Below are 17,747 nucleotides of genomic sequence, written 5' to 3'. Positions count from 1 at the left end.
TAGGGAAGTGACCTCAGCCCACATGAAGTGGCCACTTAGTGGGTTAAGCCACCCTAAGGTAGATGACCCATTGGTCACTACCAAGTAGCCCTCTAAACGTCCACTAAATACTGTATTTAGTGGGCATCCCTAGGCCAAGAAATCAGATTCCAAGGACAAAAGACAACCAGCAACAAAGGAGACCCAAGGCTCGAGAACTAAAGTCCTGCTGTACCAAGAAAAGGTGTCAAACCCTGCCTGCTGCACCCAGGACTCGACAACTACTGCTGAGGGGTCGCTTAGATGTTAAACAGCCAGTACAAACCCCAAGAGGACCTCCACTCTTCAAACATTGCAAAGATCCCCCTCCAGAGTGAAGGCATCACTCTACTGCAACAAGGAACCTAAGACCCAGTGAAGGCCACTTCACCGACTGGCTGCTGACCAAGGAACCGGACTCCGCAACCGGACCAAACTCCGTCCGACGGACCGTGAGGACAAACCTTCAGGTGTGCCAAGTTTGGCGGCACTGCACCCTCCAGTGGCCAAACCGTGCAATAGCCCTATGTATTGGTCACCACACGTCATACACCAAGAAGGAACAGTCCATTCTGGACTGTAAAAGGACCAGGCAGAATCCCCAGTGGAGGGACGTCAGAAACCACCAGGACCTCCCAGAGTGCCCCTGCTTACCCACAAGCGACCCTCAAAGTGACCTACCTCCTACTGCCAAGGGGACTTTTGCTCACAGCTCCTGGATCGAATTCGCTCTGCACCTGGCCACCCTGTGCCCAGCACCAAAGATCCAGCTGTGCCCTAACAGTCCCCCACCCCTTGCAACCTTGACACTCCAAGGGGACCCACCGGACTTAACTTGAAGTCCACCCACGATGGCCTGACACCAGCTCCAACGACTTTCTGCAAGTGCTCCAGCAAAAACCAGGAGCCGCCCGAACTTCTCCAGCTGGTCCGTTGTGCCCACCGACAACCTAGACATACCTGCAAAAGGAGACATTGGTTAACGCATTGCCTGATTTTATATGCATTTTCAAAGTATTTTCACCACCTATTCCTCTGGTGCGTAATTATGCACAGGAAGACTATTTTTATTAAAACTTCAAAAATTCATAAATTTAAAAGTACTTACCCAATTTTGATCATCTTGGTCTTAAACTTTTTATACAAATCTGAAGTATTTTTGTAAATTGGTCTTGAGTTATTCCTTTGAGTATGTGGTCTCACTTATTGATACTGCAAGTACAACACATGCTTTGCACTTCTCCAAGATTAGCCTAACTGCTCGACCAAGCTACCATAGAAACTAGAGCATTAGATGGTCTAGTTTTTATCTCAGTAAACCAACATGTGGTTGCCTGGACCCCCTGCACAGTGTTCCTAGCTTTACACACTACAAAGAGGGACAGACTCCTGCAGGCTGGATCAGATACTGAGACCGCGTCTGAGGGGTAGGATTGTGGATCTGAATATTATGACCATCCAGCATAGCAAGGCAGTTTTGAAGACCCTACGACAAGCACAAGTACTGTTGAGACACAATGGGATCAAAGCACAAAATACAGGTGCTGTGCAGAGCACGTGAACAGTGCTCGCTTGGAAACCTCTAGCATGTAATTCCTCCTTTAAAAAAAAAAACAACAACAAAAAAAACGTGATTTTATTGATTTTCGTGAATACCAAAACACAACGGGCACGGCAAAGCCTTCAAGCATATTAAAGGGATAATCCCCACATCAGCACTACAGGACATGTCATCTTCAAACAGTAGCATATATGTCAATGTCGGATATCTGAAGCATTTGACATGAACCAAGACTTCAATCAAAAAACAGTACAGGAGACCCAACAATTGCACACTTGGCCATCACATCTACTTCATACTATCGCAAGGTTGATCTTCTCCTCCACTTCCAACATACCGTCAATCGTCAGGCTAGGCAGCCCAATTCCTGCCAGAAACTCCTCCATCACTCCTGTGGAGCCCACCATATCAGCGCAGTTCGCCCGCTTAAAATGTTACACGAAGGCAGATACAATAGTCTGCTGGTCAGTTACTAAAGCGCCATCAGCAGCGCAAGAATGTAGAATGGGTGTGGGGAATCTCCTGCTCTTGCCTCAGGATCCATGCACGGAGCCAATCGGATATGTCCCCCTCCCTTTGTAAGCGCTGTTGATACCCCATCAGTGTACATTTGTGAAGGGTGTCCCAAGGCCTTGCGATCTTCCTCTGGGCTTGCAGCATCGCAGCCAGTGTCCCCGCCGAGGACACCTCCGACCTACGCAAGTCCACCAGGTGACACTCCTGTGCCCCAAGATCTGATTCCATCTGCCATCACACACCACAGATGGTCCCTATACACGCCCCTTTCATGACCGTCTTAAGAGCCTCCCAGTCCAAAGCCCTCGAGGACACCGTTCCCCAGTTCGAGGCCAAATAGTCAGTAGGGAAGTCGCCAGTGCATCCCTACATACTGAGTCCGTTAAAAGTTCTAGAAGCATGTACCAACTGCGCACCAGGCAAGCAGCATCCCCCACTGCAGCCTGAGCAATACAGGTTCACTGTCAGAGAGAAATCACCCCAAATGTGTCACCGCAACCACCTTCAGAGGATCCAGTACAGGTGTCAACACACGGTCCAGACGGCTGAAAGTGCCATGAGTTGGGAAATGGCAGGTCTAGTGCCGACCCCTCAGATGTAGTAAACGCCAGGTGTCAGTGAACCCCAGGTTTTGCATGGCAGCAGCAAGGGAAGTGGTCATCAGGGGCTTTGTACCATGTCTCGGTCAGTGGTGGTCCCAGTCACCACATAGTATACAGCTGTAATTCCCAGCCCATATCACAGGAGACCCCATATTGTCCTCCAAATGGTCCTGGATTTTCTGATAGAACTGCCCGTTATCTACATTAGGCGCATACGTGTTTAGAATAGTGATATCCTTGCCATCCAGAGTCCACTGAAAGGTGATAGATTGCCCCTCTATGTCTGTTTCGCTGTGTGTGTCTAAATGAAAGCACAGGTACGATCCAGATGGCCATCTCTCTATCTATCACAGGAGGATTAAGTAACAAAAAAAAAAAATTGACCCTTCCATTTCTTCCCAAGTTTCCCGCCCATCAAATTAACCTTTATGCGCTGAAGGAATGAATGCACTGTGTACATCTTAGAGTAGCCCATCAGCATCGGGACATTTCACGTTACAACATTTGTAGTGTCACCAAGTAGGCAATTCCACTCCACTTCTGGGGGAGGAACAGTAGCACACTCCCCTCACCCAGCCAGATGTCAAATCTGAAATGCCTACTGTTGTAAAGCAATTACTTGATGCTAACTGCACACTGCAACCAAAAACACACACTCCAAAACCCAGAGGAGGGAAAAACACTGCAACTCCTGTAACACTCCCCACCCTGTATAAACAGCAAATCAACAACACATACTGTATAGACATTAAAATCCCTGCTGCTACCCAGGACCTGCAGCCTAAACCCACGTCCCACAACCATGCCCATCCACCAGTGGCAGATATAGAGGCCCCCACCCAAGCCCAGTACAGAATGAGGTGCCAAATCAGGAACTTAACACCCACCAGCACAGCCAACATTCAGATCAAATGTGTAAATTTTTACATTTTCAGCCGTATCCAGGCAGACTACAGCCCTGCACCCCCCCCCAACAGAGAAGAGAGGGAGAAGAGAAAAAAAAAAAGAAAGAGAGAGAAGAGTGAGACGAAAGGGAATGGAGAACAGACATCACAGTACACAGCTGCAATCAGAAAGCAGAGTCTCCTGGCTCCAGCGCAGTATCCAGAGCAGGAGGCCTCCTAGTAACCATGGAATCGGGGGAAGGGGGGCAGCACCATGATACTATCTCCCTGAATGACAATCCTTGTTGGGCTCTCCACACTGGGCACTGATGACTCACCAGTCTCAGCCCCCTCATGTGATCCCCAGTTAGTGCTACGGGCACCTCTGCCCCCAAATCACCAGGAGCTGGCCCCTTCCCTGGGAACCTTGCCCTGAACCTCTATCCACCTCTACATATCTTCTAAAGTATTAAAGAAATGGGATCTGCCCTCAGACAAAACCCTAGATTGGGCCGGGTAAAGTAACATGTAGAAGAGGCCCATGGATCGCATCTTGGCCTTACCCTCCAGAAAGCCCGTCCGGGATCCCTGGACGTGTAGTCTGCATATATTGAGATCTTGGGATTCTCAAGAGGGCTGTATCTATCCCCGGGCAGCACCAAGGATGCAAATCTCTGTCTTTATAGTTCAGGATACGGGCTATAATAGCCGTGATGGTGCCCCTGGCCTGGGGGCACCACCAATTACTTATGCACACTCTTAATTACGAGGTTGGGGGGGGGGGGGAAGGGGTGGTGACAGGCTAGTCGGCTGCAACATATCGCAGAACCATCACACCACAAAACTCCCCAGTTGCATCTCCCTCGGGAAACACCCAAAAAAAATATATATGTTATAGCGGCAAGACCAACCTTCTGCATCTTCCACTCGAGCCTCCAGGACACCAGTCCTTGAGGTGATCATAGCCATCTGGTTCTGCAAATTGGCCACCTCCGACTGAAGCTTGGTGATAGTCCCCCTCAGCAATGCAAACTTTATCAAATATCTTCCTGAGATCCGCTCAAACGAGGTTAACCTTGAGCACCGCAGACTCCATCTTACCCTCGAAGGCCACCCAGGATCCCTGTATAGCAGCAAGAAGTTCTGCTTGGGAGGGTTCCTCAGCAGACAGCCATGGTTCCTAATCCTCCTTGTCTGCCATTGTGAAGAGGTATATTAATCCACTGTATTTCCCTGCAAGGGGACTGGCTGCCTTTACCTCCTCACAAAGGCCAGGGGAAGCAGACAGCCCTACTGCACATTTACTAGGGCCACATGGACCACCTCTGCCAGAAAACTATAGGATCCCCACACTCTTTGGACAGCCCTCGTACCTTGGTTCAAGTGAGCGTCATCAGGCAAAGGCCAGTTTACAGGCTGCACAGGGATCCAAGCCCTTTCGCAGAGCACCAGATATGAACAGGTGTCAGCAAAATGCCCCCCGATATGGCGTGCCACCTCACACCATGGAACCACACCTCCAGAGAGAAGGAGAGGACGATCTCGGTCCACAGCGTGTGGTCCCCCACCACAACTCTGTGGCTGCTCTTTCGAGACAAATGGGCAGCACAATCAACAGTCAAATAGTCCCCTGGGCCCAGTGCCGCCACCCAGCATGAGGGACACAGGGCTGTCAAGAAGGGCAATGGAAACCCAGCTGTGCCCCCGGTTCAGTTCAAATGCAGGCCCACAGAGTCTGAGGGAGGGGGGGAGGGGGGGGGGGGTGGAGGGAACACATACCCCAGCAGATTAGGCCCCACAATGAGGGTAGACTCCCAACACCGAGGCAGCTGCCACCCAAGGTTCAACAGGCTGCTAGGCATCACCACAATCACAGGCCCTGATGATCCCGGAGGCCTATCACTCCTGGCAGCGCAGTCCTGAGCTGCCCCGCACAACTCCTCAATGTGGGGCCAACAGACCCAGAACCATCTTCTTTGCACCCAGGCCGGACAGTGCAACAGGCGCTGAGTAATCGCCAGGAGCAACTCTGCAGAATCCCTTGTACACAGCACATGAGCCCAATCCGGTAGGTCTCCATACCGCCAGGGGCCAGGCCCCAGCCGTGGCCCTGTAGTCTGCCGCAGGCCACAACAATCCACTCAGCTCACAAGGCCATCCCCGATTTCCGTAAAACAAAATACTCTGAGGTTGCTGGCACAGTGTGGGGTGGCTGGGCTGGCAATCAAGCCAGTAATATGCACTTCTAATTACAGGATTCCTCAGGATATCACCACGGCCGACGCAATGCCTCTCAGAAGAGCGTCCTGCCTGGCCATCTTGAGTAGCCACGCCCCTCGTAATTCCTCCTTTAACTGGAGGTGATGCTATAATATTTTTGCCAATTGATGGAGTTCAGATTTTTGTGTAATATGTTTTTTTTTTTTTTTTAGGAAATTGAGCAGCAAACTAATTTCCCTGCCAAGCAAATCACTGAGGGAACATGAAGGTACTGTGGCTACTCAGTCTAGTCTAGGGCATACCTATAAACATCCATCTCATTTAGGGAGTTGAAACAAATCTGAGGTATGGCACTGCTTCTGGGTGTCCTATACAAACCACCAATACTGTCTTACTGACCCTCTGTCTAAGTAACACCTAGCTTTGCATCTGTAATGATCAGAGATCATTTTTTAGGATTATACAATGTATACTACAGTACAATGAGAACTCTGTGTCACTGCCACAGAAACATCCAGATCATTACAGACTATTCAAAACACAGACTGTTGTGGAACATTTCCCCGCAAAGTTCCAGGAGGTTTATACTTGAGCCAAAATATATCATTGAATGAGTCTTAAGATTTTATACGAAGGGTGGCAGCTGTTCAAGGAGTATATACCCAGTAAAGATGTCTGGTACGAAACAGAAATTTACATGAATGGACATTGAGAGGCTCAGAATATTCATGCTTTAAGAGAGCCCATTTGATTCCTTTGCAGTTTTGGTTTGGATCTGGCTTTGCCTTATGTTTTGGTTTGTCCCCCTTGCAGCCTCTGATCACTTTCGCAGAGCACTTTATCATTATTGTGTTAGACCTTAAGTATGCAATAGATAACTACATATATCACAACTATCTGTAATATTAGAAAATTATATATACACACACATATATATATATATATATATATATACACACACACACACACATACATACATACATATACACACACACAAAGCCGTTGGGTATTCATTGTCTGTACAATTTAGGAGTTATCACTGTCTATTAGGTTATTTAGTTATTTGACTTTTGAATGACACCTATTAGGAAACTTGTTGCTTTACTGTTATATTTGCCCTGTCCCATTCGGGATTTACAGTTAGATCCGGACGTTCTTATTCAGTTTGAGTAGCTGAAAGAAGAGAATTAGCCCAACTGTGTACTGGCTTATAACAAGAAAAGGAGTGGAGTTGATAAATGTGGCCTGTTACTTTAATCACATTACCTTAGTCATAAACCATCAGTTTGTACAAGAAAGTTGGCCTTCCAAATGATCCATCTGGCAGCCTGCAATGCCTATGCTGTCTATAGTCAGACTACAACTAGAAGACTGATGTACTTCATTGGATTCGAGTTGATCATCATCATCAGTCGCACTGCTGTGGACCAGCAGCCTCCACTACATCGTTTGTGAAGGGTGTTGAACAGCTGAATGATCAACACTTGCTGACTGCATTCCTTGAACAGAAAAGAGGAGTCAGCCACATCAAACATCTTCACAGGAGGAGGGAGAGTTGATGGCACTGTCTCTAGTGCCCATCTCAGCCAGTCCTTTGGACTGTAACTTGCTTCTTGTCGTTGTACACAAAGTTGAGGTTCTGGGAAAATGACTGAAGTGTAACTATCAGTTCAATGGTCAATATGTGACTTCACATAGAAGTGCAGGGATACAAATCTTCTGTGCCCATTTTTTCTTGTGCATGTTCAACCTTTGAAATAGGTCCAATTGATTTGGAAAATTCTAGGAAAAAATGTTCACCCTAAAACCACCCTAATCCACATTGGGTTTTCTATACCGATTATATTTAAGTCATGACTTCTTACTTAGTCAACTAAATGGGTACTTGCTGGTCAGAATTATGCCTTTTTCAAAGCACTGAGCTTCATTTGCCTAGTCGTCCTATTTAGACCTTGTTGGACAGGTTAATTTGTCAAAAATGTGGCAGATATTTTGCCTGTCATTTTACAAGAGCATTATATTCAATAGTACTCCAAGTACAGCGTAAGGGGCATCCACCACAGTTTAATAGCACAGCCTGTCTGTCAAACTCTAAATAAGGCCCATGTCTTCTGAATTCCTTAAAACATTTTCAGAAAGAATCAGTCCAGAGATATCTACCTCAGTGCCCAAATGTAATTATGTTCAAAGGAACTGAGGAGTGGATCCCAAAAGTGTCCTCAGACAACCTCCAGCGGTCTATAACATAATTAAATAAGTTGATTTTTGCAAAGCTCAACTGAAATTTTGGCAGTCACATTCTCAAGACAGGAGCCTAATTCCACTCTGAGGAAGGCTGCTGCTAAGCAAGGAAGCACATAAAAGGTGAAAAGAATGCAAGCCCTAATAAGTATATCCAGGCTGCTATGCGGGGGAGGGGTTGCTATAAAGGTTCACCTGCCTGCCCGCACAATCTTAGCTAGGTCTCATAGCAAGACAACAGCACAAAGAGATAGTCATAGTTTAGCAATACTTGTTATCACAGGGATCTCATGTTCAGGAAGAAGATGAAGGCAGTGGTCCTGCACAGATCACCACACTGTGGGGGGGTGTCTACCTTCTAATATAACTACTATCACATAGGGAAGACTAAGAAAAGACACATAATAAAGAAGTGGGGAGATTTACTATATACACCCCTAATGAAATTGTTGCCTATCTGTTCTAGGTTGTAAATTACATGCCAATTAGACTTTTTATACCATTCAATCGTTCTACACATCTTCCAAAATAAATTATACCCGATACGAATGAGTAGTGTTTTTTTTGTTCATTAAAAGAAAGAAAAGGTCCGCAACTGACTCGATGTTGATTTCACATACAGTAGGGCTGAAGTGTTTGGGTCCAAGGTTGACCAGCACCCAGCAAAACATACAAAACCCAGACTTTTCTGAAAATTATACATTTGGGTAAGCCAACGGCTGTGTGCTTTTTGTTGATCCCACTACATTTTCTGACCCAGAATACCTTGTCAACTTCAGAAATTTGACTAAAAAAGCCCAATTTTCTTTCTCTTTCCATGTTGGATGACTTTACTAGGGTTCTGTGTTGGCCAGCTCCCGGGTCACTGTACCAACCAGGGGTGCTTCCCATAAGGACTTAAAAAAATCCAGGGTGGTTGGCTTCTGCAGATCCCTGCATATTTTCTTACTCAGAACACCCTGAAAATGCAAGTGTGAAAATAAAGTCTACACATTAATGCGTTAAAAAAGTATGGGAGTACACAGCCCATACAAAATTCTTTCTGAACTCCCAATCTTACCATGATAAAAAACGGTACTCCAAATGAATGGGTGGACATACTGCCTGTGACAAGAATGGACCGAAACTGTAACCATTTGAAGACAACATTGACCGTACACTAAATTCACACATACACAGTAGGTTTCATACATTCCTGTCCTATACGAAAGGCTAACCAACAAATGTGGGGTATTTGTTTAATTGGAACAAGTGTGGAAATGTAGAATAGTAAAGTGTTTGCTGTTGGCGTGGACTCTGGCTGCAGGTCACTTGAAAGGATGAAAACCTGCAGTATAATATTTTATACATCACTCTGGTCTACAAAATAATTACATTGTTTTAAGTCGAAAGTCACAGAGATGCTCCTTAGCAAGGCCAGGAAGGCAAAGTCAGTGGGTTTTGTGCATGCAATCAATTAGTGACAAAAACATAAAAACAAGTGCCAGTAGCACTGCAAAACATCTAAAAAAAATAGGATTGCTTCGTCACAGAATGCATGGATAGGATAAAGAAAATGTGATGACAGTGTACTTTTCATATGTAAAACTGGCCTTGTGATTTCTAATGAAGGGAGAATGACACCCCTATGCAACAACTATAAAGAAAATAAGTATAGAACAACCTTTTTCGACTGATCCAAGATGTGACTGGCTCAGGAACACACAACCAACTGGACTGAGACATTATCATAGAAGCCAACAGCTGAGGGAAGCTGAAACAAAGCTGTATTGCGAGTGAGTTTTATGACAGAACTCTTTTGGCTCCAAACAAATTTCGTAGAAGTGTGACATAGGTGTTAAAGCAGAATGCAATGAAAGCTTGGTTTAGAATGATGAGCTCGCAATTACACGCAGACTAATAAAGAGGTGTAATATTCAGCTCCATGTGTGGTGTAGTCATTGGCGGGTACCCAGCCTATGGAGGACGCTACAACTGGCGACAAGATAGGGCATAAGTAACCCAAAGAATGATTGAGCTCTCCTAGAAAGATTGACGTAGTCCAAGCAAACTGCTTGTGTGTGCCACGTGTCACTGTTGAAGTACAGAATCGATGCTTCACGCATGTGGAGTCAAAGTGTAATTCCAGCCATGTTGAAGCAGCTGAAGACAACGAAAGCACTGCAAAGAATATACCCATCGTTGGCAGAGTACCTGCTGGTCAGGCCATACAAAAAGGTACCATGCTACCACGCAAGAAACAAATGACATTTTATTAGGCATTAACAATGAAGGCAGATGCAAGCAAGTTTACAAAGCGCAGCCAAATATAATCAAGAGTTGACTAAGAATGATGCAAACAGAAGTGCTGGTAGGTGGATATCAACCAGGTGTCAGGAAGTGTAAACTGGTAGTTAGAGAAGAAGAAATAAATAACTTGCCAAATCCACTAAAGAAAGTCATTGTACCATAGCACTCAGTGAAGTGGCTAAGGAGCAATGCCCAAGGTTGTGCTAACAGAAATGTCCATACCCAAAGCAGTTTGTCCACAAAGTTGCTGAGTGGGGCTCAGAATATCTTCACAGGTCTTCAAAGACACAAGGAGCCGAACGCAACGTCCATAATAGCAAACTTTTTCAGATGGCAGCTAAGAAAGAAGCCACAGTTGTGAATAATATTAAAGACAATCCTTAGGTCACCACATCAAAGGACTTTAGAGAAGGTTTGCATAACCATGATCACCAAACAGCATCACAAAGCACACTACCCTCAACGTCAGTATGTTCCATACTAGTCTACAATGCTGGTGCCTTCCTGAAACCAACACCACCACCACCTTTCGATACTGCCAAAAAAGCTAAATATTGGTGATAGATGGGCTGCTTGGATAGAGACATTTGACGATTTAATTGATGCACTTGAAGATACTGATAACAGAAAAATTATCAATTATCTCAAAAATCTTGCTGGTGATGGTGTGAAAGAAGGTAAGGGTCCAAACTGGGGTGCCATGGTGAGCAAAAGAACGATTTATTTAACCCAAATCTGTGACTGCCGGTGAGTGTTTGAAAAGCTTCAGCACTCAGTCCATCATCTTGTGGAGTTGCTATGTTCACCCTAAGTGGCAAGGGTATGCCCAGATGTTGGCCCCCTGCTCACAGTGCCACTGGATTCAAGCTAGCCTGGCTGATGAGGGGTGACACCCCTAAACTGGCCCCAGAATGCTTGTCTCCAGTCCAGGGAGGACCTGGCCTGGCAGTTCAGGCTTGACTGTACCTATGGGAAGCAGTGCCATGACTTATTTGCATATGGCTGAGTTCAAACAGGGATATCATCGTGAGCAAAAGAATGATGGATTTATCACAGATCTGTGACTCGGGGTAAGTGTTTGAAAAGTTTTAGCACTACGTCCATCATCTTGTTGCGTTGCAATAGTGTGAAAGAAGTCAAAGGAAATGCTGAGAACTGACAAAGAAGTCAAATACTGTCAGATTAAACAAGCGTTGAATCTCAAATTCAATCCAGTACCAAGCATTTATTACGAAAGATACGTTTTCAATCAAGAACGCCAAAAAGGTAGTGAAACCATCAATGAATGTGGAGAGACTCGATACACTCAAACACTGTAAGTCCAATGACTTCATTTTGGTGTGTCATTGGCTGCAGAACTTTTCCAAGACATCATTCGGAATATCATCCAGCCTGTTGTGAATGAGTTCAATTATAGCGATTATATAATAGTTTTCAAAGCAACATAGAAGGAGCACGATAGAGCTCTCACACAAGTATGTTGTTTACTTACTGATGCAGGTTTGACTTTGCATGCAAATGTGAGTTCCACAAGACAAGGCTAAAATTCTTTAGTCACATCTTTTTTGATGGGGGTACGGCACCAGATCCAGTAAACATACAAGCTCTGTCAAATGCTAATTTCCCACAAGATCGTTAATTTCTTAGCATAGCCAGTTGTTTATCAAGATACATACAAGACTTTGCCGCTGTAAGTGCTCCATTACGAGAGTTGATGAAGAAAAATGTTTCATTTCAATGGTCAAAAGAACGTGAGATAAGTTTCAAGAGATTCAAATAAGCAATTGAAATGCTGCTGAAATGGCATTCTGCACTCCAAAGCTTCATACAAGGGTTGTTGTTGAAGCTAGCCCAGTCAGGTTAGGCGCTATGTTCGCACAGCACAGTGGACACCAAAATTCTGTAAGGCATATTGTGGCATATGCTAGTAGAAGATTATCCCAAATAGAACATGTTTACCCACAACCCGAGAAAGAAAGTTTAGCTGTAGTATGGGCTTGTTAACATTTCCATGTATTCCTGTACGGAAAGCATTCTGCGCTTGTAACATCAAGCTTTACTAACTATCTTTGGCAATCCAAAAGCCAAGATGCCTCCGAGCACTAAACGAGGGATTATGATTGCAAGAGTACAATTATACCACTGTGCATCATTCAGGGAAAGATCAACACCATGCTGACTACTTTTCCAGAGTGCCTATACAAGTTCAAGGTACTCCATCCAAGATGGCTGAAGCCTACATTAATTTAATTGTATAATCAAATAGGCCAGCTGCTATCTTGTTAGCCCAGTTTATCACTTCACAAGCCATTATAGTGACAAGCTGAAGTTAAAAGACATAATTACACATCTGCTACGGAACCGACACACTCGATCTCTCACCAATGAAGGTGAATATAAAAAAATACAGAAATGTCAAAGATGAACTGTAGATAACCAGTTATACTATGAGGGTCGAGAAACCCGATTTTGGAGAGTCTGCGACAGAAAATAATTGAAGTAGCCCACGAAGGACATCATGGTATTGTTGCCACAAAAGGAGCTTGCTGAGACTGAGTTTGGTTTCCTTATTTAGATGAGAGGGTTGAAAAAGAACTCAAAGCCTATCACCTATGCCTTTTTACAAATGCTACTCACAACACTCTCAATGTGTCAGATCTCCTTAAGCATTTATGGGAGAGAACAGCTATCTACTTTTTCAGTCTACTCGATAATGGACAGCACCTGATGGTGATTGTGAACAAATTAGTTGAAGATTCCTCAACCACAACTCACAAACGAGTCATTGAGAGACAAGATGGCATCTTTGCGACATGGGGCGTTGCAGCAATTTTGAAGTCTGAGTCTTTTAATAGTCAAGAACTCAAAGAATTCCTGCAGCATCTGAATATAAAGAAAGAATTCCTGGAGCATCTGAATATAAAGCATCAAAAGAGTAGACCTTTGTGGCAGCAAGCCAATGAACTCGTTGAGCGCTTTATGAGCATGCTCTAGAAAGCAGTACAGTGTGCAACACTTGAGAAGCTCAGTTTGGAAACTGTGTTAAATTCTACCCTAAGAACATATTGTTCAACACCTCACTGAACCATAGGCAAAAGTCCTGCGACTTTGTCATTGCTGTCCGGGCCATCAATCAAGTTACCTCAATGGACCAACAAGAGAGAGAGAAGTAAGAACACAATTTGTGCAAGGGACTTGGTTCACAAGCAGAAAATGAAAGCCTATGCGGACAAGAGGCAACGTGCAAAGAAAATCACTTTCAAGAGTGTAGATTTAGTGATCGCCCGACAGATGTGAATAAGAAAATCTGAAGCTCCCTATGATGCTGAACTTTTTCACATGTGGTCTACCACGGGACACATGGTGACTGCCCAGCGCCCTAGGAAGTCTGTTAACACAGAATCTTCTCACTTTCAGGGATTATTAATTTGTCAATTAAGTGTGCAATTGTGAGCGTTCACTTAACACTGTTAACATCAAAAACATTGGCACATTAAACACAATACATTTGATTTGGTGAAAAGCAGCTCTTCTTAAAAGTACGAAATCAAGCTTAGGTCCCCTTAAACTGCTGTCATTGTGAACGTTTAATTAGATTACCTACAGTATAAGGTGCGCAAAATATGTAATTTACGAGAAGTACAATAAAACACAGTTGACCACAGCTGAGTTGCTGCACTACTACTCTTGGACCTCTCGGCTGCCTTTGATACGGTTGACCATAACACCCTAATTCAAAGACTCCACGAAGCCGGCATAGAAGGGACTGCTCTCGACTGGATTACTTCCTACCTTCAAAAAAGAACTAATATCATCTATTCGCCCCGCTTCTCGTCCAAACCCTACATCACAAAACCATGGGTCCCCCAAGGATCAATCATCTCACCTTTGCTTTTCAACATGATATCATTACCAGAACTTTTCTATGATTTTCATCTCACATGCTACAACTATGCAGATGACACACAAATACTATTTAAATTAGAATGCCCCAAAAACATTGAAAACTCACATCTTCAGTTGCCTCAGAGCCATTGATCAGTGGATGACTTGGAGCCATCTCAAACTAAATGCCTCCAAAACAGAAATACTCATATGTGGTGATTGGAAAGATTATGAGCCACTGTGCGCCTGGCCTGATGATCTCGGACCACCTCCTCAATTATCCAAAGAAGTTTAAAACCTTGGAATCACCATGGACTCCAAGTTAACAATGAACACCCAAGTGGACAAATTAGCATGAACAAGCTTCATCACCTTGAAGAGTCTATGACGCATCTTCCCGCACCTCGGATTTCCACACAAGGTGCAAGCTACTATCTTGCTTGTACTATCCAAACGGGATTATGCCAATGGCCTCTACCATGGATCATCTCTATCTGTAATGAAGAAACAACGACGTATTCAGAACTCGGCAGCCAGGCTACTATTACATGTAAAACCACAAGCCCACATCTCCCCTGCCTTGAAAGCACTACATTGGTTACCCGTTGCCAGAAGATGCACTTTCAAGATGCTTTGTATCACCCACAAAGCTTTACATGGAACAGGAACGCTTTTTATCGGAAACAAAATGCATTCAACAAAGAAACCTCTGCTCAAGATTGGCACACCGCCTTAGACCGCCATACAAGAAAAAGTCTATGGGTGGTACATCCTTCTCAAGCAGCCAAACTATGGAATTCATTACCCCCAACTTTAAGAGCCACAGATAACTATTTTGTCTTTAGAAAACTACTCATAAGTCGGCTCTTTCCTTCATAACCACTCTATTCAAACAGCTATGGACTGCATATGCCTATGTTGATAAATATTTTTTACCTGATTATGTGTATATTCTAGTTATATAGAGTTCTTGAGAAAATATGTATAGCTACTATGTCATAACAATAAACTACACACGTACTCTTTAAATCTGTTTAATGTATAATTAAACATGATTTACATATGTATGTACATATGTGTGTATATATATATATATATATATATATATATATATATATATGTTATTCTATGCTTAACATGTTCAAAGGTCATTGCATAGCTCCTAGATAAGTTGTTATATTAGATACTTATGAATCCCTGCTCTCATTTTATATCACACTTTGTCTACCCATCACCATATACCATGTCTCTATCAATCTATCCCCCATTCCCACTCTGACTCATCCCAAATCCATTCTACTACTTTCATATCCTAAATAACCCTGCCTAAGTTCTTCCCTCCTCTTCCACATCTAACTCACCCAAACCTCACTTTACTACCATGATCTCCCTACTAAATTCTACCTCATTTATCTCATCCTACTACTATGAGCTCCCTAATACTTTCCACAGACTCTTCCAGTACCCCTTTACTCATCCCAAGCCTAAAACCTAATACCATAAACTCCCAATTAACACTTCTGGATTCTTCTCTCCTCCACCCCTCTATTACTCCAATCAATCCAACTAACAAACTCACATATCTGTGGCTCAAATTAACTCACAATAATACTAAAACTGTACTCATATTCCCTATACTAAATACACCACTAATTCCTTTTGGGTTCCGGAGTAGCGTGTTACTCGCAGAAAAGCACTTCGACGCCTCGTCAGGGGTGGTAAGCGCAATATAAATACTATTACAATACAATATAATAATGGTAATCTTGATGGGTACTTCCAGTGCCTCACTCACTCCAGTGACACGCCAAAATGGAACTTCTACCAAGCCGAGAACATTATTGTGCCAAGGACAGATAGGCCCTCATTTAAGCACAGAATGGCAATTACTAAACGTAATGGATAGTTTAGAGATTGGGGGTGGGGGGACGGTGCTAAACTTACATTTCCTCACTAGCAACCAAGGTTGGGGCCAGAGCGAAGCTAACGCTTTGTGTGTTAAAGATGGTCCTTTTCCAAGCATGGCTGGTCACAGAGAGGAAGGCAGTCCCAACAATATGGATAACTGGTCACATACCAACCATAATTACTTTACTAAGCCTTGACGGTTGACGTGCTAAGCCTGGTTGGTGTCTCGGCCAGGCTAAGGCTAGTCAGCATTGCACCAAATCTAGGTGAACGCTTTCCTAAGTCTGCTGCTGTGCTGAGCCCCTGTGGTGAAACTGACTCGGGGCTGGTCCGGTACAAAGAATGGCTAGCCCCTTGAGTGATGGTTCTGTGACAACACTGGTCCCAATTCTGAGAGGACGTAGCCTGGTGTCTACGTAGATGAAGCCAGGTCTGTCCCTAGTTCGAATGCTCTGCCCTTGGTGTTGGGATGTTTGTTCCGAGTTGAGACCAGACCAAAGCCAAGCTCTGCGAATCACTTTACTGAGACAAGCCTTATACTAAGACATTATTCTGCGGGGAAGCTAGTTCTGTTAAGCGTGGTTGAACCGTTCTGAGGCGGAACCGGTTTAGAAAAAGAGATTTGATCTATGTGAAGGCGGGAGAGGAGCGATGCTTGGTTTTCCACACCTAAACCTGAAGTAGCGTGACGCTCTCACCTTATGTAAGGACTGGCAGCCGCCAAAATGCTCTTGGGCACCGGGATCTCCTGGCCCTCCAGAACTAGGCACGCGTCGCAGAACAGGGCGTCCCCGCGGAAGGAGCTGAGGGACCGCAGCAGCTTCACTGCGTGCTGGGGATCCGACAGCACTGACACCGCGTCCGACATCTTCGGGACGCAGGGAGCTTAGACCTGTTGAAGTAGTTAAGCGTGAAAGCAACCTAGGGTTGGCAGTAGAGGTCGGAGCCCCTGGGAATACGCGGCGTGTGCGGAAAAGGAGTATCTTCCCTAATGTGTCATCATGCATTGAAAATGCCGCACTCAAACCCCTCCCTATCACGCCCTCTGCCCTGCCTTCTCACATATTGATTTGGTGTTTTAACTCCGCCTGAGAACACAGTGCCACCTTCTCCGCTCTAAGCACAACCCATTCTTCTGTTTAACCCTGCCTCCTTGGTCCCAGTACCGCCTAAGAAACAGGGAAAGACAGTTATGCCTGGCTCTAAGATGTCCCTTACTTAGGACACAGCTCCGCCCAATGTGCAGTAAACAGCTCAAGCAATTGGACTCGCGAAGAACGGCTGGATAGCTGGCACCCCGGCAAAACACGCTTTTTAAATTAGAAGACCTGGCCACTGTTACTAGTTCATTACGTTTTGCAATTCATAACTTGCAACTTATTTCGTCAACTGCTAGAATTAAGGTGACCAGATTTGTAAAGCAGAACAAGGGCAGGCACCGACATAGAAGAAGTTCTACAATTTTGTTATCAACAACATAGAAAACAGCCTGCACGTTAGCTGTCCAGTCGGCAACGGAGCACTGCATTGTAACAGGTAAATATTATGATTGAAATTGAGATTGTATTTATATTGAGCTTACTACCCCTGATGAGGTGTCGAAATGCTTTTCGGCAAATATCA

General features: G+C 44.6%; 1 protein-coding gene across 1 annotated transcript in view; it reads right to left on the bottom strand.

Moving 5' to 3' along the window:
• Positions 1-17,122, bottom strand: part of GAN (gigaxonin) — a 241,000-nt gene extending 223,878 nt beyond the window's left edge. Inside the window, exon 1 of the mRNA XM_069216942.1 lies at positions 16,823-17,122. Within this exon, the coding sequence (XP_069073043.1) occupies positions 16,823-16,992 (170 nt within the window). The 5' untranslated portion in view covers positions 16,993-17,122. The remainder of the gene's footprint in view (positions 1-16,822) is intronic.
• Between the last annotated feature and the right edge of the window lie 625 nt (positions 17,123-17,747).

The sequence above is a fragment of the Pleurodeles waltl genome, chromosome 12 (assembly GCF_031143425.1).
Source record: "Pleurodeles waltl isolate 20211129_DDA chromosome 12, aPleWal1.hap1.20221129, whole genome shotgun sequence".
NCBI classification, from domain to species: domain Eukaryota; kingdom Metazoa; phylum Chordata; class Amphibia; order Caudata; family Salamandridae; genus Pleurodeles; species Pleurodeles waltl.
The sequence above is the reverse complement of the archived record's forward strand: the minus strand, read 5'-3'. Positions and strand labels throughout refer to the sequence as shown.